The 20904-nt window shown below is 38.2% G+C and overlaps 5 protein-coding genes and 1 long non-coding RNA gene across 6 annotated transcripts in view; 2 read left to right on the forward strand and 4 right to left on the reverse strand.

Moving 5' to 3' along the window:
* Nucleotides 1-1852, reverse strand: part of LOC105391286 (rootletin) — a 62248-nt gene extending 60396 nt beyond the window's left edge. Inside the window, exon 1 of the mRNA XM_048633519.1 lies at nucleotides 1215-1852. Coding sequence (XP_048489476.1) covers nucleotides 1215-1399 — 185 coding nt within the window. The 5' untranslated portion in view covers nucleotides 1400-1852. The remainder of the gene's footprint in view (nucleotides 1-1214) is intronic.
* A 272-nt stretch (nucleotides 1853-2124) lies between these two features.
* LOC105391284 (sialic acid synthase) lies at nucleotides 2125-10041 on the reverse strand. The gene is made up of 5 exons (XM_011562745.3): nucleotides 9725-10041; nucleotides 8576-8791; nucleotides 7648-7995; nucleotides 6390-6540; nucleotides 2125-2726 (listed from the first exon to the last, which is right to left on the reverse strand). The coding sequence occupies exons 1-5, from the start codon at nucleotides 9851-9853 to the stop codon at nucleotides 2521-2523; spliced, it is 1050 nt and encodes a 349-aa protein (XP_011561047.2). The 5' UTR covers nucleotides 9854-10041; the 3' UTR covers nucleotides 2125-2520.
* On the forward strand, nucleotides 2777-4057 carry LOC125491427. Its single transcript, XR_007268294.1, has 2 exons — nucleotides 2777-3469; nucleotides 3702-4057. It is a non-coding gene; the product is annotated as an uncharacterized LOC125491427 (long non-coding RNA).
* Nucleotides 10042-10300: 259 nt separating the features above from the next.
* Nucleotides 10301-14405, reverse strand: LOC105391283 (hydroxymethylglutaryl-CoA lyase, mitochondrial). The gene is made up of 6 exons (XM_011562744.3): nucleotides 14223-14405; nucleotides 13987-14129; nucleotides 13638-13761; nucleotides 13012-13224; nucleotides 12012-12200; nucleotides 10301-10577 (listed from the first exon to the last, which is right to left on the reverse strand). The coding sequence occupies exons 1-6, from the start codon at nucleotides 14295-14297 to the stop codon at nucleotides 10305-10307; spliced, it is 1017 nt and encodes a 338-aa protein (XP_011561046.3). The 5' UTR covers nucleotides 14298-14405; the 3' UTR covers nucleotides 10301-10304.
* Nucleotides 14406-15177: 772 nt separating this feature from the next.
* LOC105391298 (protein KRTCAP2 homolog) lies at nucleotides 15178-16751 on the forward strand. The gene is made up of 4 exons (XM_038112550.2): nucleotides 15178-15328; nucleotides 15405-15559; nucleotides 16037-16164; nucleotides 16340-16751. The coding sequence occupies exons 1-4, from the start codon at nucleotides 15325-15327 to the stop codon at nucleotides 16446-16448; spliced, it is 396 nt and encodes a 131-aa protein (XP_037968478.2). The 5' UTR covers nucleotides 15178-15324; the 3' UTR covers nucleotides 16449-16751.
* A 346-nt stretch (nucleotides 16752-17097) lies between these two features.
* On the reverse strand, nucleotides 17098-20738 carry LOC105391282 (rab11 family-interacting protein 2). Its single transcript, XM_011562743.3, has one exon. It carries the CDS (start codon nucleotides 20615-20617, stop codon nucleotides 19190-19192), a length of 1428 nt encoding a protein of 475 aa, XP_011561045.2. The 5' UTR covers nucleotides 20618-20738; the 3' UTR covers nucleotides 17098-19189.
* Between the last annotated feature and the right edge of the window lie 166 nt (nucleotides 20739-20904).

Below are 20904 nucleotides of genomic sequence, written 5' to 3' on the forward strand. Positions count from 1 at the left end.
AACGAAACTGTGTGATACGTTTCAATGATCGAAACAAACACATCAAATTTAATAATAAATGTCTATTTATGAATGGGGTTCCCCAAGGTAACATCCACAGACCAATTCTTTTATTACACTACTAAAATCTGTCATCACACACTAAAGGCGGATTAATATTGAAATTTTAATTGTTGTGAACCTTGATAGCCCTAGAAAACAGATGAGTTTATTGATCTTCGGTTCAAACTACCCTCATACCATACAAACAAAAGAATTACAAATCAATAAAAGTACCTATTTAATGTACTTCTTGTGTTTTCAACAGGGTTTATAATACAAAAACTGGTGCAACTCATTGCTCAATATCTTGGGATGAATTTATAAATAAACATGTAACATTTGTTATTAAAATGAAAAAAAAAACATATTCACTATGCTGTGAGTTGTGACTTGTGATGACTTTCCCGAGCCGAGGCTAGTCATTCTTTATTTTTCAGTGATGACAGGTAGATGAGCTCGGTATAATATGCTGGGTCTATCTCGTTTAGTCATAGCAACATAATTAAATTATATAGGTTGATACTAGTTAGGTACACAATAGGCATTTTTGTATAAGTTTTCATCATTTTAATTAAACTATGTGATGTCAAAATCCAAAATAAGCCTATGTATTCTAAATACTGATACTTCAAAAAGCCTTCTGTTGCAAAGTTAGTCTCGTCCAAGTCTCGTCGGTCGTCGTCTGTCAAAAGTTTCATAATAATTTCCGCTAGAGGCGCCACTTTGTACGCGAGAAAATGTAAACTTAAAGTAGTATACACAAACGAAGATATCATGTGCTACACCTACAATGACTACATTACAAATCAGTTCTACAATGCATATATATACAATAATACTCACTATAACAACTTACAATACAATGGTATATGTATGTACTTACCTACATCCTACTGGCCTGCCAAGCCATCTTTTCTATCATAACATAAGCATGGACAAGACATGAAGGTATGTAGGTACATAACCAATAGAACATCCATCTATAGGTAAACTTCTTCGTCTTAAATGTTATCTAATTATAATAGATTAACGATCTGGAAAACCAATGACGACGATAGCATTTTTGACAACCCTGATTTAATCAAATACCCACCTACCTACCAGCAATAGGTATCTTCAGCGACGCAACAACAGGTCGTCAACACATAATTACTTTAGTCGTGACTACCTACCGTGAGGCGGGCGACTGGTGCGACAGACTGGGCGTGGACGCGAAGTCATCCTGTCTGCTCCCCCGACCCCCGTGCTCCTTGTAGTCTCTGAAGCAGCGCTTACACCGCGTGGGCCAGCGCACCTGAGGGTGGAACCCCAGGGGACACAGCGGGTCACCCTTCGCCAACGGATACAAGTGATGCATCACGGGAAGACACTACACTTCACAAATGCCACTAAATGCCACGCGTGTCTGAATTCTTGTTATAATAAACGTACGTTCACATCACCGGTGACCACTTTACGCACAGCATTCTTTCTTTACAAACAAACGGGGTAAATGGAATGATGGTCGCGGATATAAATAATAAGTTTTGAGTGAGCGCGGTAGCAATAAAAATACCGCGGTGCCGGGCGACGGGCGACCTACATGCGGGGTACGGGCGCGGCGGGCCGGGGCGCGCGACTGACGGAAATAGGACGGTGCACGGCTGCTACAATATTTAGCGCGCGCCGCCGAGGAAATAGTCGCCGGCTATTTGCGGCCGACAATGCTGCAGTCACCTTTAGCTGCTGATTTGTGGCCTAAACGGGAAGATCTGGGTTCAGGAGGGTGGCAGGTGGCTGCACGGAAGGAAGAGCGACAATGCGATTCGTTAGTCTTGATGATTCCAACGATGTAAAACTTATGGTTCCGGCCTTCTATATGGTTCATGACGTCACGCAGTGTATTCACACATATTATAGAAATTGAGAGGTTTTTTTTTCTGATAGCTGGCTAGTAGCTATAGACCGAGACGCGAGTTATGAATGGGCGGCGGCGTGGATCTGCCTACATGTTTCCGCCGTGAGCTATTTTAGTCGCACGCGCATTAAAAATATCATAATTTCTTTGACAGATATTTCGGTCAACCAATAAAACTTTAACAATCACTTTGTGATGCAATACTTTTTAATATAAAATTTTAGAGTATTTTTTTAACTTAGACCTAGTAGTATTAAAAATAATAATATACTTACAATTACAATAGCATTGAAGATTTACAATTATATAGTTTACAGATTTGTCAACATAGATGGATAGTATGAACGATAATATAAACAGTTCTTTAATATAAACCTACGAATTACAGACGGTTTCACAATATCTGACTTATGGCGGAAATTAAAGAGCAATCCAAATCAGAAGACTGTTAATTTATATGAGCGCTCAGGCTTACTTATGTATTTGAGGGTGTTTTATTTATAACAGAACTGATTCTAATAAGCCTTACTCTTTCTCTATTCATCCAGACATTGCAAAACCTTACACACCACAATCAAAACTCAACAGAAATCTCCTTCATGCAAAGGTTCGTCTTCCTTCTTGTCATAGACGAGAGTCTTGTAGATGACGTCATCAAAGTGCAGCGCGTTGAGTCCCTTCGGTTCAGCCACTTTTATCTTCACGTCTCCAGGGTACAGGATCTCGCCCTTGTTCTTGGTGCTGCCCATGACGAGGGACTTCTGCAGCTTGTCGATGCACGGTATCTCTGGAAGAGGTTTTGTTTTGTTAGTGATAGCGGAATACATAGTTGCACGGCTAGTATGGCCATAATAAGACAACATGTGAAGTGACTGATTAAATTGAGTCACTTTTTGATATCAGTCTTAAATGTTAGCATAGGGTGTACATGGGACTCTTTTTATTTGTGTGATTGGATATAAGCCACAGTGACACTGTAACTTTTCTGCTCTGTGCAAATAGGTTTTTCAAATGTTATTTTTTTCCGAAAATCTCTCATTTGTGGTTGTTGTTTGTATTGTCTATGGTTTTTTGACAATTAAAATGTCACCAAACGTCAAACTTGAAGAAAATTTTGACTGTTTGGTGCTTTCGAGAGTTTTGAGTGTAATATTTTGGTAATATTACTTTGCTTTGCGCTACCCCATGGATTCATATTGGCTCATTAAACTACTTTATTGAGTTTCTTGGACATCGTCTCATCAAATGATATACGACCAAGCTTGCTCCCGACCAAGCAAGCTCAGATTCCTTGGGAGCTCCTGCTATCGGCACGATCACCGATGCACCGGATCCCTGAGACGAAGAACAAAAACAGCATGCACCTGACTGATGACCCACCCACTGTCTACCCGGACCCAGGAGCTAGAAGGCCTTGAGAAAATAGCCCGGGAAGGATCCTGACGGACGCAGCAGAATATCATTTTCGATGCTTGTCCCACGGCCTGACTGAATAATATTTATATAATCAATGGAAGGAAAAAACAGTAGGTAAGTGCCAGTACCAGTCACATGTTATTATAATTGGGCACATGCACACAAAACAACTCAAAAAACTTTTTTCACTTGGCAGTACTTGGTCAACTAGGCCATTCATTGGAAGGAAACCCGTACCCCAGCAGTGAGGACGTGATGGGCTATGATGATGAAGATGACAATAGGAGTCATAATCTTAGTTCATAAGTATAACTAAAATCTAATGAAACATTTTTGTTTGTTACAGAAAATTTAAATTGGCTCGTAGGCAAGACGGAAGATGGTCAAAACCGGTCAGAAAATGATGGCCTAGACACGGTTGGAGAGCTCTTGTTGGCAGAAACCACCTAAAGATGGTCAGATGACATCAGCAACCTTGTGGTGATACAATGAACCGGAGCGGCACCTAACTGAAAAAATTGAAAAACTTGGCATACATACTATGAGACCTATTTGATGACTGATATAAGCCAAGTTCAGACTGATTATTGTGATAGTTGATAACTAAGAATACCTAATATGCTTTTATGGTGTGTGAAATAGTATACTTTTTATAATTTATTAATTAAAAGTTTAATAAATGTTTTACTTACCTAAAGAAAATATTATATTTTTATAACCATTTAATTTAGTGGTACATGCTAGCATATCCACTTATTTTTTTATAGTTAGTGTGTTGTTGATAAATAATAAAGCCTGACTAGGGTTTGTCGCTGTGGAGAAAGGATTAGCATCAGTCACTGACTGCCCGGTGTGCCGGACTTATTAAATGTACAGTTTATATGATTTACATTTCTTGAACTCCACATTTAACATTCAAACTATTCAATTAGCCACTTCATTTTAGTTAGTGTGTTGTTGATAAATAATAAAGCTTGACTAGGGTTTGTCGCTGTGGTGAAAGGACGCACTAGTCATCATAGCATCAGTCGCTGACTGCCCGGTGTGCCGGACCTATTCAATGTATATGATTTACATTTCGTGAACTCCACATTTAGCATCCAAACTATTCAATTAGCCACTTCATTACCTACATACTTTGACGTGAATAGGCAAACTTAAAGTATATGGGAGACAACTGAAAATCAGTGCTTTGTTCCTAAGGGCAAACATATGCACTGAGTTGCTTCCCTTTTGGTCTGCTTCAACACACACATTTCTTAATTTAACTGTACAAATGTTTAAGTGGAACAAATTAATGTCTATCTATCTAACTTCTTAGCACATGTGAGCGACAGGATTTGAATCCACATTTCTTCCGTGAGGGGCGGGCGCTTACCCGTCTGAGCTAACACCGCTACATATAAGTAATATACGTATAATTTTAGTCAAATAAAAAAGAGGATGTGTGTTTTGACAAATGTTGTTTTTAAAGCATTTTCAACGGGTTATTAGAGTCCCGGATCATCCTCCCTATAAGTATTATAGTAATTTTCCTTTCCTGCATCTCTTCTTGTAGAGCAAGGATGAAATTAACCAAAACTAAACAAATAAGTAATTATTTGTGTCACATGTTATCACCACCTTCGAACTTGAGTGATATAATGCTACCTAAACAAATGTCAAACTGAGACATGTGTGGATAAATTGGTACACCCATGTTAGGAAATAAGACAAATCTTCCAATCTCGCTGTCAAAATTGTAACTCACATCTTGTAGTGATTATTTCGTGTTGGCCATGTTAGCGTTTGTGAGGACAACTGGTATCACACAATTTGTTGCAACTAGCTGTCATTTATATCTTGTCACCGCCATACTGTGCTACGCGTGTTGGTAAAGGAAATGTCTAAGGGCGACCACTGAAGAACGCTTAAAATCGGTGACATTTGATTAGGATTGGTGGATTCATCCTAGAGTCTAACTACATAAATATGTAAAATGGAGGGAATTTCCAGCACTGACGGACATATTTTGGAAACGATTAATGGAACGTCCATTAGGAGTGGTCGCGGTCGACGTTGCGAACTGTACCTAACTAGGTACTACTTACTCCTACTACGGATTCTAAAAACTATAAATAATTAGTACCTACTAATTTATATATCTATCTACTGAAATAATTGTTCCAGTCATGCCATTTCTCTACCATAAAAAGATCTTATTAGGTACCTACTAACAAATCTTCAGAGCTTGTAAAAACGTATCTATTTTCAGGCCGGTTTACAGAAGTCACAAACAAAAGAACATCGCCGCCTCTTCACTAAAACATGAAATATTTTCGCTTCTACGTCATAAACCGTTAAACTGGAAAGCATCGCCAAATTAGATTCCCATGACGTACATACACGGCCGTATTTTTAGTTTTATTCCTGTAAGCTAAACTAGAACATAAAAGATGTGCGAGTATATTTACTTCATACTCGTATCGTATCTACAAACATTATACACAACTACGTTAATTCTACCATACACGGTTTGTTATCGCGTTTCAATTCAAATTCGACACAGACCACTAGCTGTTGCGATCGGAGACGCAAGGAGCTTCGGAGTCAATTACAGCTCATCATGCTCATTAGCCAAGAATCCTTTAGGTACTGTTGGAAATAGGCCTCTGGGTCTAAGGTCACGATCGGGGTCCCACCATACGGTACGTCTCTGGATCTTGTCTACCTTCGCCAATATTTATTGCAATTTTCCGCTTTCTTTTATCTAGTCTCCGCTAGAGACGCCACTTTGTATATGCCATATTGAGACATCGAAAACAGAAAATTATCAGAACCAGAAGCTCGAAGTCATGTGCTTCTGTATCACCAGTCCCCGCAATACGGGTCCGTGTGGAACGCTCGTAAAACGAGTTTATCGATATGTCGATCAAGGACCCATACCGCGGGGACAGCATAGCATTTTTATCAACGTCGTTATCTAATGTGGCTGGTGGGTCGTTTATCTTTCTATACAAGCTATTCACTAAATAAGTATACCCTAACAACTCACCAGAAGTGACGACTCTCTTGATGGGCGTCCCGAGCGAGGCCTCAATCACCCTCACATCTCTCACGAGTTGAGCAAACTCAGCCGGCGTCAGCGAGCACACGTGGTCCGTGCCCTTCAGACCCTTGTCCAGGGTTATGTGCTTCTCTATCACCTGGAATAGGGAGACAGAAGGGGTTATATGAGGGGGTAAAGAAATTGGTTGTGAAAGGAGCTAAATATCAGGATTGCTGCACCAACTTTGTGATTTACCTACCTACGTAAGTCTTAAAAATGGATACTAAAAACTAGAATGAATGCCTTCCATGGTTCATACACAAGCATCGTACATAAACAGTAGCTCACCATATCCCTAATCCACACAATACATCTGTGATTAATGATTATCTAGAGTCGGACATGTAAGTATAAATAGTCCACACGAGGTCTCTACACTATAAACAGACATGGGTTATCGCATTTTCCTAATCAATAGTGGTTATTGTTCTACCTACACTGTTTAGTCCATGTGTACACCTATGCTATTGTTCTATGTACCTATTTCCTAATTAAATGTTTCAATGCACTTATCTTTGCTAATATTTGTTTAATAATTGTGTTAGTTCATGCTTCTCGATATCAGGCATTCACCCTTTCATACACATTGTATTATTGTTTTGTGTCAATGTACCAGGGCCCCAAGTCTGCTAAGGAATGGCGGCACAGTTGTGTGTCGGCAGCATGGGTTTCGCACTGTAGGTATTCATTATCTGCGTTTTAGGAAATATTTATTGCATCTTTTTTAAATAACTAACGTTAATAAACAGTAATAAGTGGTAAGTGTTTCATATTGCACTACTGGGACTCACTAACCAAGAGAAAACAGATACCTAAAGTCGGAAAACCATTCAGATGACACAGCATTGAGCCGCCATTCCTTAGCAGACTTCAGGCCCTGGTAGGTAGTACTTATCCATACTGCTTCTTACAGCGTATTTCAACTTAAATTACATTTAAAATGTAACATAATTTTGATTCATGAAAGAGGCATTAACTAAGTTAGTGTCTGTCACATTGTGATTGTGAACATTCTTAATTTGAATGGGTACATTCCTTTTCAAAATAATTGACCTAAAACACTAAACGCTAAGCTTATGATCATCACAAATACCATAATCAGTCAATACTCATCCACTGCAGACATAGATTTCTTCCCATACTATACAAGTATACATGCTCGACCATCCAACTACAACATAGGTACAAAAACACAACCACCAACCTTAGCCCCCAACGCCACTGCGCCCAGCGCCACGGCTGTCCCGATCTCCTGCCCGGAGTACCCCACGGGAACGTCAAAAGTATTCTTATAATCTTGCAAAACCGTCAGGTTACAATCCTCATACGGCACCGGATACGCCGACACGCAATGCAGCAGACAGAAGTTCTTGTGAACAGCCGAGATTATATCGTAAATCGTCTTCACAGCCTGTTTGTCCACCATCCCCGTTGATACCACTAGTGGGATCTTTTTTGAAGCTGCGTATTTCAAGAAAAGGAGGTTGTTTGAGTCGCCTGAACCTATTTTGATGAACGGCACTTTTAGGTTGAGGAGAGCGTCGAAGGAGACCTGAAAACGGAAACACATACGATTAAATAATTTTATAATAAACGGTACAGTCATACTGATAAAATTTTTCAATACAATAGGTACAATAACTAACAGATTACCTAGTGCGTACTAGTACCTATACATACACAATCAGTTCATGTCAAGTCCAACAGTACGTATAGGAGACAAGCTCATTATTCAATAAGCATAAGCCGTTACTAGGCAAGCTAGATCGTAAACTAGACTTGACCACAAATTGAGTAGGCACACGTATAGGTGTTTTGAGAACTCTAGCTACACCGCTTACAATGATTTCGTCGTTAGGTGGGTTTATCATAATGGTATGTATAATGGTTTTGGTTTGTTTGCTCGAACTCTCTCGAGTGGAAACCATGAAGAGGTAAACATATCGTCCTATCCAGCCCGCCGACTGACGACTTTAGACAGGTTGCCTATAGCGATTGGATGAAGTCACCAAGGAATGTTGTATCACCAATTGCCCTCTGAATGAATCTGCTTGCTGACCAATAGGTACTACATGTACACACCTATAGTAGTCAGTTGGTAAGCTGATAAAGTAAAAAAACATTATCCTCACCATATCCATAGCAGAAGCCGTGACCAAGATCCCCACTTCCTGGGCATACTTGAACAGCTCCCGATACTGTGTGTCAGAGAACTCCAGATGCCTCTTGTGCTCTCCGTAGGTCTTGCCCCAAGAGTTGGAGGAGTCGTAGGGGCGCTCCAGGTACTTCTTAGTGAACTTCTCGTTGAGGCAGGTCTTCTGGAACTTGACGCAGCTTGCCCCGGCCTCCTGGAATGGGTTGAGGGAATGGTCAGTGTGCTGTACTTAATGGGAGGTGAGGCATTTAATAGTTGAAGTTATGTAGCTGAATGTTATAACTTTTGCACTACCAAGCAAGTTTTAAAAGTAAGTATAGTGAAGGTATATATGTCTTTATGTTTTGATCATTTTCCTTTGTTGTATCTAAGTGGCGGTGCCTTGTTCTTGCAAGCAGTCTAGTTCATTTGCAATAAGTAAGTACATATGCATACGCAAACCTAAGTTACGTTTGTAATTTTAGCAGCTATTAAATATTTTAATTTATATAGTCTTATCTACTTAGGAAGGCAGTTTAGACCTTGGGGATATGCACAAAGGTTCCATTCGAGAGAGCCAGGTGCAGGTACTTACACCCCCACAGAGAATAGAATAGAATAGTCTTATCTACCTAGGAAATATAAATTGTCCTCATGTTACTATCAACATTACCAAAACTTTATCGCTTTGTTATCTTGATCGACACACCAACGACAAGGTACAAATATCAAATCAACTATCGACAGTTAAAAATAACATTAGGAACGAAGGGTTAAATCTATTGGCTCATTAGATGTTCTAGAAAACAAACACAGTTTGAAGTGGACTTTGTGTGCGTTGTAAACAGTTGAAGCTATAAGTAGTTATACCTAGACACATACTTACAGCTGAGTTAACCAAACAACAACAAAGTACCTAGGAAGTACATAGTACATAAGGCCTAGCAGTCATAGCATGCAAAGTGGGCACTTAACAATTCAACTTTAGCGATAAACAAAGAAATAAATTTACTTGTGCGCAAGTATTATTAGCTTCATGATTAAGAAATGCCAATCACTCCACTCTTTGTTCGCACGTAAACAAAACACTGGCTTAACCTATAAACTTCGGGACCTACAGCTGTTAAATAACCGTTTAATCACTTACCTTAGCAGCTTTTATGAGTTTCTTGGCAACTTCAATATCACCCTGATGGTTCTGTCCCACTTCTGCAATGATGAAGCAAGGATGGGAGCCCCCGATCCACACATCTTCCGTAACTTTTACCTCGCCCATTGTCACTTTATTCCATAAGAACTAAAACTAAGGATATTAGAGCTTGGTAGCGCGGCAGGTTTGTCGAACTCGCAAGATCACACTGAATAAATTAAGGTCAATTGAATGAGGCGATTGAGGCGGGTTATTCGATTCGCGTCCCTCTGACTTGTGATCGTATGAGCGAGCGCCGTGCCGCTTGATAAGTGATAAAACCGGTCCGGACCGCCGCCCGCCCGGCGCGGCCAGTGGGTAAACAAAACAATAATAATCACAAACGTATGTTGTATGTACAAGTTTATTCATCGCTTTTAATACATTTGTTGATGCTTTTAATACAGAGAAATGGTGGTGTTATAAGTTATATATAGTAGTCTGTAACTATGTGTATCGGCTTTGAGTGGTGTCAAGAGTGTTTAAGTATTTTTTTTGGGTCTTAACTCTTAATCGTCGGTTTTCCTTGGTTTCCAGTTCAAACATCGCACGCTGCGATCCTCACGATATCCTTATGGTCCTTAAACCTGTCTCCAAGAGCTCTGTTAACTTTGGACTCGGTAGGTTTCCCCAGGTAGTTGGATATGAAGCGGCCGGCCTCGACCAGCTTGACCAGGTCTATGTGGGTGTTGACCCCCAGGCCGTAGAGGAAGTACACCAGGTCTTCAGTGGCCAGGTTCCCGGAGGCGCCGCGAGCGTAGGGACACCCGCCGAGGCCTGATATCGAAGAGTCCACGGTTTTGATTCCGAACTGAAAAGAGTTAAGGCAGTTAGTTTTGGGGATGTTTGTTTGGATGGATTAGTTTAGGTTTAATTGGGTAATTTCTGTGCAATACTACTACTCCGCTTCTTAATACCGGCGCAGGCTGGGCAGTCAGCGACTGATGGTATTCTAAATGGGTATATTTTACACCACGGTAACAAACCCTAGACCAGCTCTAAGAAGAAGACTACGTAAAAGTGAAAGTGAGTACTTATGACATGGTGTATCTTCATTATATTTTCTTAATTTTAACACCGGTTGATGGTGATGTGTCTTCATGAGGTGTTGGTTGCTATCATTGTTGCGTCATAAATAAGATTTTAAAAGCTGATTAACTTTACCTTGGCAACTAAAATATTTTGTTCTCTTGATATAGTGTGTATTTTGTACGGTTCTTTCTTGAAGTGCCAATGATAAGAGCTGTGATATGATAATGTTATCAAAGTTAATAATAATAGCCATGTTATTCTCGAGTCCAACTGATGCTCAACCCAGTTACTTATTACCAGTTATGTACCTATAAAGTAGCAATATGTATCAGGCAGAATTAAGTAATTAATTCAGTCTTTATAAGATTAGTAAGTATAGGTCCAGTGTCGCAATCTTTAATAATAATGAAATGATATTTCAATTTCAATTAAATTTCTGGACAATATCAGCGTCTTCAGTAAGTCTGGAATAGGGCTATCGGGGTTTACATGTATATTTCATACTAACAATCTGAGATGTTACATTTTAGATGGCGGTGACGAGACAGACACGGTTTGTTTTTTATAGCTGCAATATTTCCATTGTGATTGATCCACATGTTTTGCTTCGACCATGCCTCCGATACTATAATGTTCGTTCGTAGTTATGTACTAGTTACCTACCTACACGGTATACATAGGGCGTAGGGAGGTCGGTATGTGTACATGTTTATGTAATAAATAATGACACAGTTCGTATCGAGTTGCGAGTGTGAAACACCTCGACATCGACACTCCCTCGGTAATCGAGAGGTGACTGACCTTTGCATCATTCTATGATTAGCACTTTATAGATAGCCAATTGTAAAGAAGTAATGTATGCCAATAATTTGTTTATTGTTTTGTATTATGTAGGACTGTATGTAAGTAGATAATAGGTACTTTAATTTAAAGAATAGGTACATAAGTACATAATGGGCCCGTTTATTGTTTGTGTAGAAGGTATTGTGGCGACTGGATTTTTTCTTTTCAAGAACTTCCTAGCATCATCATCATCATCATCACCCGGCCTTTATTATATATAAGCCATCTACATCTGTATATAAGCCTATTCCACATCTGAAGGATTAATATTGTACCGTTTGGTCATTATCTAACACAACTCCGAAATTTAAAATTTAGTACAGTTGCATTTGTATTAAGTATATCTATAATTATTTTGTGTTATACTCACATCCAACCCAGCCAGCAGATTCGACAGGCCCTGTCCATACGTGTCGTGAAAGTGCAGGGCCAGCTTGTCGGGGGTGGTGACCTTCAGTACTTCAGTCAGCAGGCGGCGCACGGAGCCCGCGGTGCCGACGCCGATGGTGTCTCCTAGAGACACCTCGTAGCAACCCATGGTGAGGAGACGCTCGGTTATCTAGGGGTGAGGGTAGGTTGAGCTATACGTGCTTAAGGTGGTTTGGTGGAAGTGGATTTAAGCAAGGGCAATAAAGCCGTATTCTTTTATTTCTTACTAGCTGTTCCCGCGAGCTTGGCTTCGCCTTAAAAAGTTTTCCCGTGGGAATTCCGGGATAAAAAGTAGCCTATGTTCTTTCCCGAGTCCAGCTAGCCCATCTGTATACCAAATTTGATTCTAATCTGTTCAGTAGTTTTGGTGTGAAAGCGTAACATACAGACAGATAGACAGACACAGTTACTTTCGCCTTTATAATATTAGTAAGGATTTTATGTTAGATTAGAGAAAACTACAGCTAGGTTAGAGAAAACTAGAGCTGGGATGGGTATGCACGGGCTTTTTGTCACCACGGGATTTTACAAACCCTAGTTTAGCTATAGCTCTAGTGTGTGTCACCAACAAGCTCAGAAGAAGGGCAGTGGTATACTTAACACCTACTCATTATTACTTAAATGTTAGTTACCAAGGGAATAAAATTCATAACTGGGGGCCATAATAGTTAATTTATGAACTGTTTTATTAGATCTTATCGGAATTCTTATCATATGAAAGGCATAACAATGTCATTTAAAAAAGAAGATAAAGAGATTGATAAAAATTTATTTACCTACAACCAGCACCATGACCAATCTCATATTATTTTGCATTTATAATATGAAACTTATTAATAATTAAGCATTTCATATGTGAAACTAATTAAAAAATATTTTCTTTCATAAACAAATAAAATTTGCTTGAAAATAGCTATAGCTACCATTGCATCCATACTAACCTTAGCAATAACAGTAGGGCTAATAGGCCCGTCGTAGGGACAGCCCACAATGCAGGAGATGTACCCGCGAACCCTCAAGCCGTCCTTCACGGCCTGCTCCGCGACCTCCTGGAACCTGGCCAGCCCCTCCTCCACCGAGCAGTTGAGGTTCTTCTGGGAGAAGCCTTCAGAGCCCGCCGGGAATATTGCCACTTCCTCTATGTTGCATTGTTTCTGTTGAGTTTCATTTGTTTTAGGAGACAGGAGGTACTTATGTTGTATGGGTACTTACTTAAATTATCAACTATTTGTTGGTTTAATTTTAGTTTCAAATTGTAATGAAGTAGGTATGGAAAACACCCAATAATTACTATTGTAATCATTTACAAAGTAAATGTTAATAATGTTAGCAATATGTAAATAACATTTTCAAGATACCATACTTGGACTTCGGGACAAGTAGAGTGAATATGGAAATTTACAGACTTATTATTTTCCACAGTTAAAGAGAGTGCTAAGTATTATATGAAAGTAAAGTACTTATTACTACTACTACTGCTACTTACAATACTTGGCAATTTCTGTTGAGATAAGCAAGACATAAGGAATCTTAACTTAAGGTTAAGATTTCCAGCACAAATACTTACAGCAATATGGTAGCCCTTTAAATTGGGTATGAGGACCGGATAGTTCACTCCGGGTACTCTTTTCAGGTTCTTCATGACTTCGGAGCCATCACTCATCTGTTTCACCCACTTTGGACTCACAAAGCTGAAACAAGACAGGCACAAGATTACTTTCACAGTATGTCACTATACTGAACTGGAACAATATTAAAATGATTTTAGTTTAAAAGAAAGAAAAAAGTAGTGGAGAATGACTACAGATTGTCTTTTTAAATTTGGAATTTCCTCACTTTGCAGTTTGTAACTACAGTTGGTATATCTAGTGGTAAACAAATGAAGGCATACATAGCAACAACTATTAAGACCTTACCTAGCTGATTCAATGTGCTTGAGCCCAGCAGCTGCTAGTTTGTTGATCAGCTCGATTTTATGCTCTGTGGGAACAAACTTCGACTCATTCTGTAAGCCATCGCGAGGACCCACTTCGTAGATCCTGATTTCTGGCGCTGAAGACTGAAATGAAAATTGTTCAATTGTTAGCAAATATAGTTCACATCTATGGTTTCAACTTAAATATTTACTACCTATTTACATTGCGGTACTTACTAAACCTCTAAATTTTATGCAAATCCTTGGGATCGGTAAAGTAAAAGACTTTGAAACATTTCTTATCGACTGCATTTCTTTCAAATGGTTAACTTAGCACTATCTTACAGAAAATAATAAAAGTACAACTAAAATTTATGTGAAATGAAGTCTATCGTTATCATTATTTATTGTAGGCATAATACTCACACGTAATTCTCCACAATTTGCATTTGTTTTGTTTAAAATAGGGATGGCGAAATAATATCGATGTATCGATATATCGATATATTTTTATAAATATATCGATATTTTCCGACGATATATTGTAAACCGATATATCGATACATCGATATAAATAATCAAGTATCGAAAAAATATCAAAATCGATATTTTTTCATTAACAATACCCTTTAGTTGGCGTCACAACGTAATGCGGCGATACTAGCTCGCAACCGTGTACCGAGCGAGAGTGTGAATACACGACATTGGCCCAAAGTGACAGTTAAAAAATTGTGTTTTTTAATAATTCCATATTATTTGATTTCACAAGAATTTATTCCTATAAAGCTACCGATATATCGATATATCGATTTTTTTTTTTCGATATATCGATTTCAGTAACGATATAAAAGAAAATATCGATATATCGAAATATCGATATTTTTTTGCACTTTCGACATCCCTAGTTTAAAATTTAACATTTTAGATAAAGTTAGCGGTCAAAAATTGATTTTAAAATTTCAACTCTACTGCTTACTAAATAAGAAAATAACTTCAACGAACATTGTTTTCCGGTTTTCATAAAGTTAGCGTTTAGTTTTTTCAAATTTCCTTTAATTTTTTACAAGTTATAATCGAAATCTTGTCGAAACCTCATTTTAGCGCGAGGCCTTTTTGTTTGGAATGCAAAATCAGAACTCAAGATAAATGTCAGGATGACAGTTGACAGGATACAAGGAGTCTGTGGACGTGTGGTTGACACTTGACATTGACAGTTTTACCACGACTCGGCGGACTCGGCTTTTGGCTTTGCCTTGGGGAAAAATAACCGGCTTTAATTTGTATGTAATTTGCAAATTTACCAATAAAGTCAACGAGAAATTTAATAATATAAATCAAAATGGGTAAGTGGTGTTTGTAGGCAAAGTATGTGACCGGGTGTATGTAAAATTTATTTCATGTTATCATGTTTTGTTTCAGCGGTTAACAGTGCCACGTCTTTCGCGATTTCCTCAATTCTCACGCTGCTGATCTTCTCGGGGATGCAGATGTACAAGCCACTGCTCGTGAAGTCGCCGGTCACCATTATTTTCGGAGGCTACCTGGGCTCCGTCATGTTCATGTTCTTCGTCACTGTATCCTTTTACAATTGCTCATATCTGTCAAAGAATAGATAAAAAGAAGCAGAATTAAGGATCAGCAGAGCAAGATCCTTAATTCTGCTGGGTTTTAAGTATATAAAAAGGCTAATTTTAATGATAAAGAAGGCTAAGGTGAGAAAATTATATGGTGCTACTTGGAGGGTGCTATGTCCACTAGATGATTATTGGCTGATCAAGATTGAATTTATTTTAATTAATAAATATCATTCCTCTACATCAGGAGTGGTTATGGCTATAATGCCGATTATCCAGATTGTACTATCTATACTTAAATCTCCTTTCTAAGGTTTCAAGAACCAATGACAATTTTAAATCATACAGGGTTTTCTAGAAAATGGTAGATGTTGGGTTCAACCAAGTTAGATGCCATTACAGTTATATACTATACTACTTGAGGTTTCAGAGATAATATTCAATTAGAATTATTTTCCTTACATAAACATGCCCCAGGCTATTGGCAACCTGGAAGCAACCTTGTTTGGTAAGAGCTTCCAGCTGAAGCTGCCGGAGATCCTGATCTCCATGGTGATATCCCTGGTGGCGGCCGGCATGGTGCACCGGATCTGCTTCACCACATGGTTAGTAGAATAATATCACACAATTATTTACATACTAGCTTTTCCCACCTCTGCTTTAATTTAAAGCTTCACTTACAATTTTGGCCCTTGAGTACATCAACAAACCCGTGCATCATTTATTTGGTTGTATGCTTTGATGTTCCGCTTATTTACCATTTATAATTTTCATTTTCAGTTTGATATTCTCGATCGTGACCATCTACTACATGAACCGGTTGTCTCAGAAGGAGTATGCCGCCACCGCCGCCGTCGCAGCGCCCGTCAAGGGTCGTCGGCACAAATAACTCTAATTCCATACACAGAGACTTTACTTTAAAGGTAAACAACCAAAATGGGCCTTTTTATTAGAATACATTCTTAAAATAGATTTTAGAATAAAATATAGGAACTGATGTAATACAAACTGAAGCAATAACCATTTATTTTAGATGTGGTTAATTTCTTTAATGTTAGGTTTATTGTATAAAGTCACCTCAAGATTGTTTACCTTTTAAGCCAAGTTTAAAAAAAGGAATATAGAGCCCCTTACGCCTACTTTATAAGTCTCAAATTTTATACCGTATAATAAATTTAATTCTTAATTTTAATCTGTTTGTTTGGTTCCATCATCAGCATTTTTCTACATGTGGTAGGGTAAGACCTCGTCCACGACGCCAGCGGGCGGCGCGGCGGCATGCAACAGTATTATTTACTGAGTGTATTGTAGGTATGCTGAACTGGAGTATAGACGCGGCAGATATTGGAGAAAATGGCGATCGTTACATAAGTGGGAATAGGAAAGGAATTATGAAACCTACGATTAGAGCGGGAGACCATGAGCCCATCCGCCATTTTCATATTACATCTTTACAATCGGGTAGGATAAAATCCCCTGACAAGTAAACCAATATCTGACGATCCCCCCTTTATAACAAGAATAATAGATACTAAAAATACTTGAATAATATATGAATAATTTATTAAAATAAACTAACATTTCTCTTAACATTTAGATTGTTGTCTGAGTTAGCTAATTACATTATATTTAAATTAGTTTTATGATCGTATCAAAAAGAAAAGGTATACATCTCAAAAACATGAAATTGTTCTTTAGTACCAAGGGTACATGGGTATGTGATTGTAAACATTAAATCAAAATAGACAAAAAATAACTACAGGAATAGATTGATATTAGGTATCAGTAATTCTTCTCTGAATAACAAAATTGTCTGGTTATATGTTTCGGTTCACAAAAGATGACCAAAATATGGCGGCACAATACTGTCGGAAACCTACGAGCTACGTAAGTAACAAAATTATTTCAGAAATATTGTCAACTCACCTGAACCAAACTGACTACACGCCATTGCACCTAGGCCAGTAGGTAGGTACAATAAATACAGAGTAAGTAGATACAAAGACTGGGAAATAGCTCAGACAGACCATCTTAATTAAACAAATCAACATTAAAAAACAGTAAATATATTATTTAAATATATTAACTGACAATCGCTTACAGAAATGTTAATCATTTTAGTAACAGTATTTTGTTCAATAATGACACCTACTTTACTATGAATATAATAAGTTTCAGATCGAAATAACTATCTACTTTTAATATTTAATCAAATGGAAGTAGCAGTGATTTGATTACGAATCGTTAAGTTTAACTAGAGTAAGTTAACTATAAATATTTTAATAACTAATAATTCAATGTATCCCACCTAATATAGGGCACGGACATAAACATTTTTGTATTGCTTAACTTTGAACATGATTTGTTAATATTGCACAAACATCTCTTTGTAAATCAGCAACTACCTATTTCTAATGCTAGAGCTGCATGACTGTACAAATAACACAACACTACAATACAGTGTTTATGCAGACTCTCTAGATACCTGTTAGTTTTATAATAGAATATAGCTTTTGAGTAGTAAATATAAATAGGGCAGTGTTCGCCTTTTTATTACAAAAGTGAACTGCCTCATAGCAATCAATAGTTATGTGTTACCTATATACGAGCTATATACTTAACAAAAGATAATAATTCATTACTTAATTATAACCTCATCATCAGACATCAGAATAATTTATCATTTTAAATATAGCTAAGCTACTCTTAGTAATACTTTGTTTTTCACACATAAATCAAAAAAATCCGTTTACAATATAGGTAATACCTAATTTTTATAAACTTAGTTTTGTCATGTTACAGATAACAGCTCTTGTAAACTTTTCATAATGAGTCACCCCTGTTTGTTCTACTACATGTAGTTTGTATGGATGAATCATACCTAAATTACATTCCTTAAAGATAAAATATTTACTCATTGCTTGCAAATTATTATAGTGAATCAGCACAGAATGTAAAGACAACAGAAAAATATCTGTAAGACAGGTTACAAGTTTGGCACAATGTACAATGGAATCGAGGTGTCTGTACACATACAGTAGGAATTTAATGAAGACATCGTGAAGTTGATTACACAAACTAAAAAGTAATTAGCATAATTCTTGATAATTTCATTCATGTTACAAAACTATTCTTTTTACACCAATCTTTATCACAGACTAATTATAAAAATATAAGGCACAACAATTTTAGACTTCACAATGATATACTACTTAATATGGACGGTGAATGTTCTAGTTGCATACTTAATTCTAAACAGCAGCTCTCCGCAAATGAATGTTGCTCTGCAAGTTTATACTCATCACACTTTCTACAATGCCAATAATAGAGCTTAATCAGTAGTAAGTGAAGAAAGAAATATAATTGAAAACGAAATTAATTAGTGAATTAGCTCCTTCTATCTATAGTGAAAAAGAAACATTCCAACATTTTTACATACATGGAGCATTTATTACTCCTATTCTAATAAGTAATGTAAAGTTAAACTCTTATATGAACAGTATAACTTTACTTTATAAAATAATGCTTTATCTGTGGAATTTAACAACCCATAAAATTCATAAAATCATTTATCAAACTTAAAACGTAATTTGTTGCTCCAAAACATGTAAATTTATCAAAGTGTGTCACTTATTTGTTTCTTAAGATCATGCTGTTATTTCTAGAATATGGATTCTGAAGGATCCTTGGTGTGGTCTCCATAACTCTCAGTAAAAGCTCATCTAAATAATTCTCCAAGTCTTTGTTCTTCTTCTTAGCTAACTCAGCATCTTTCTGAAGGTTGTAAATCATGACAATAAGATCTTCCCTGGTCTTGCCATCAAACTGCTGCAGTGTGGCCGGTGGGATGCTGTTGTATGCTTGGTTAGCACTCTCTTCTTCCACTATATTTTCTTCTCCTACAATAATCCTCTCCTCTATTGGGCCCTTTTTAGGTTTGTTGCTGAATTTCTTGAAAAACTTAGGGCTCGGTTTCTCCTTAAGTGAACTGGGACTGTCCAACTTCTTTCCTCTCTCAAGGCTCGATGACTTCTCTCTGTCAATGCCAGTCTGGCTGCCAGACTTGGGCTTGGAGTACAGTTTCTGGGACCATTCATCATCCCTGTCAATAGTTTTAGTCAACGGCTGCACGGGGCTGAATGTGTCCAGGCTGAGGCGCACAGGCTTCTGAGGGATGATTTTTTCAGAGCTGGAGTTGTTGCTGGCCAGCCTCCCGAGGATCACTCCCCCTCCCAGGTTCTCCAAGGAGGTGTTGACTGGCGATGGGGAGAATTTATGGCTCCTCGGCAGAGTGTGGATGTTGATGGAACTAGCGGAACTCTTGTGAGACAGATCATCAAAGGCAAACTCATCATCATCTTCACTGATTACTCCAGGGTCTGCTTCACCTGAAATTCTCTTTGGAGTGGAATGGTCGGGAGTCGAGAATGCTGAGCCTTTTAAGTTACCAATGCTTCCACTGAGAGAAGATGAGTCACTTTTCTTATCTTTCTTGTTGAGATTTAGCTTTGAGCCAAGTTTATTGGCAAATTTCTTGATGCCCTTCCTTTGCTCGATGCTGCCAATGCTCATGAGACTGCCGCCAACATTCTGTGCCAAGCTGGACAAGGATGATTTGTGTTTGTCCTTTTTACTCAGATCTGTCAAACTGCCCTCTTTTACAGTAAATCCTATCTTTACTTCCAACTCACCTCTGTTTTTATCGTTTTCTTTCCCGGACTTGCCTTGCAGCGTGTACCAGCGGCTTCTGGGGCGGTCGTAAACTTCGAGGTCTTTTAACGGAATCGATACTTGACCTAATAAGTGGTCTTTGATCATGTCCTGGTCGTACACCTTGAGCGCGATCTCGGCGGTGTTCCCGCGCGCCGGGATGCGCAGCTCGCACTCCTCCAGCCACTCCACATTCTGAGTCGCTTTCTGTTTCACTGAAGTCTGGAATTTGTCTTTCCCGAGGGCGATGGTCACGAAACAATCATTGGTACCGTTTTTGCCTTTGATCAATAGCCCGCGGGCTCGTTGAACTGTAACTTGAACATGCGTTGGGTCCCACATCGCCATTACACGACACTGCACTTGTTTATTATGAAATACTGTTTAATTTCAACAAAAACAACAAGAAATTATAAAATTTAAGCCGTAGATGAGTTGTCTTTTGTAAAGTAGGTACTTTTTAATCTGTGTCACCTGTGTAAACTTCTTCGTCACACAACACAGTTATGTCATTTCGTTTTGTCTCTATCTAGCATATGATTAAACTCATAGGAGTAAGCGAGCGAGGTGATATTTGAAAGCTGTCAATTTGCAATAAATCTCGTTCAGAAATTCAGAAACCATATAAGATATTC

This window comes from Plutella xylostella, chromosome 5, assembly GCF_932276165.1.
Source record: "Plutella xylostella chromosome 5, ilPluXylo3.1, whole genome shotgun sequence".
NCBI classification, from domain to species: Eukaryota; Metazoa; Arthropoda; class Insecta; order Lepidoptera; family Plutellidae; genus Plutella; species Plutella xylostella.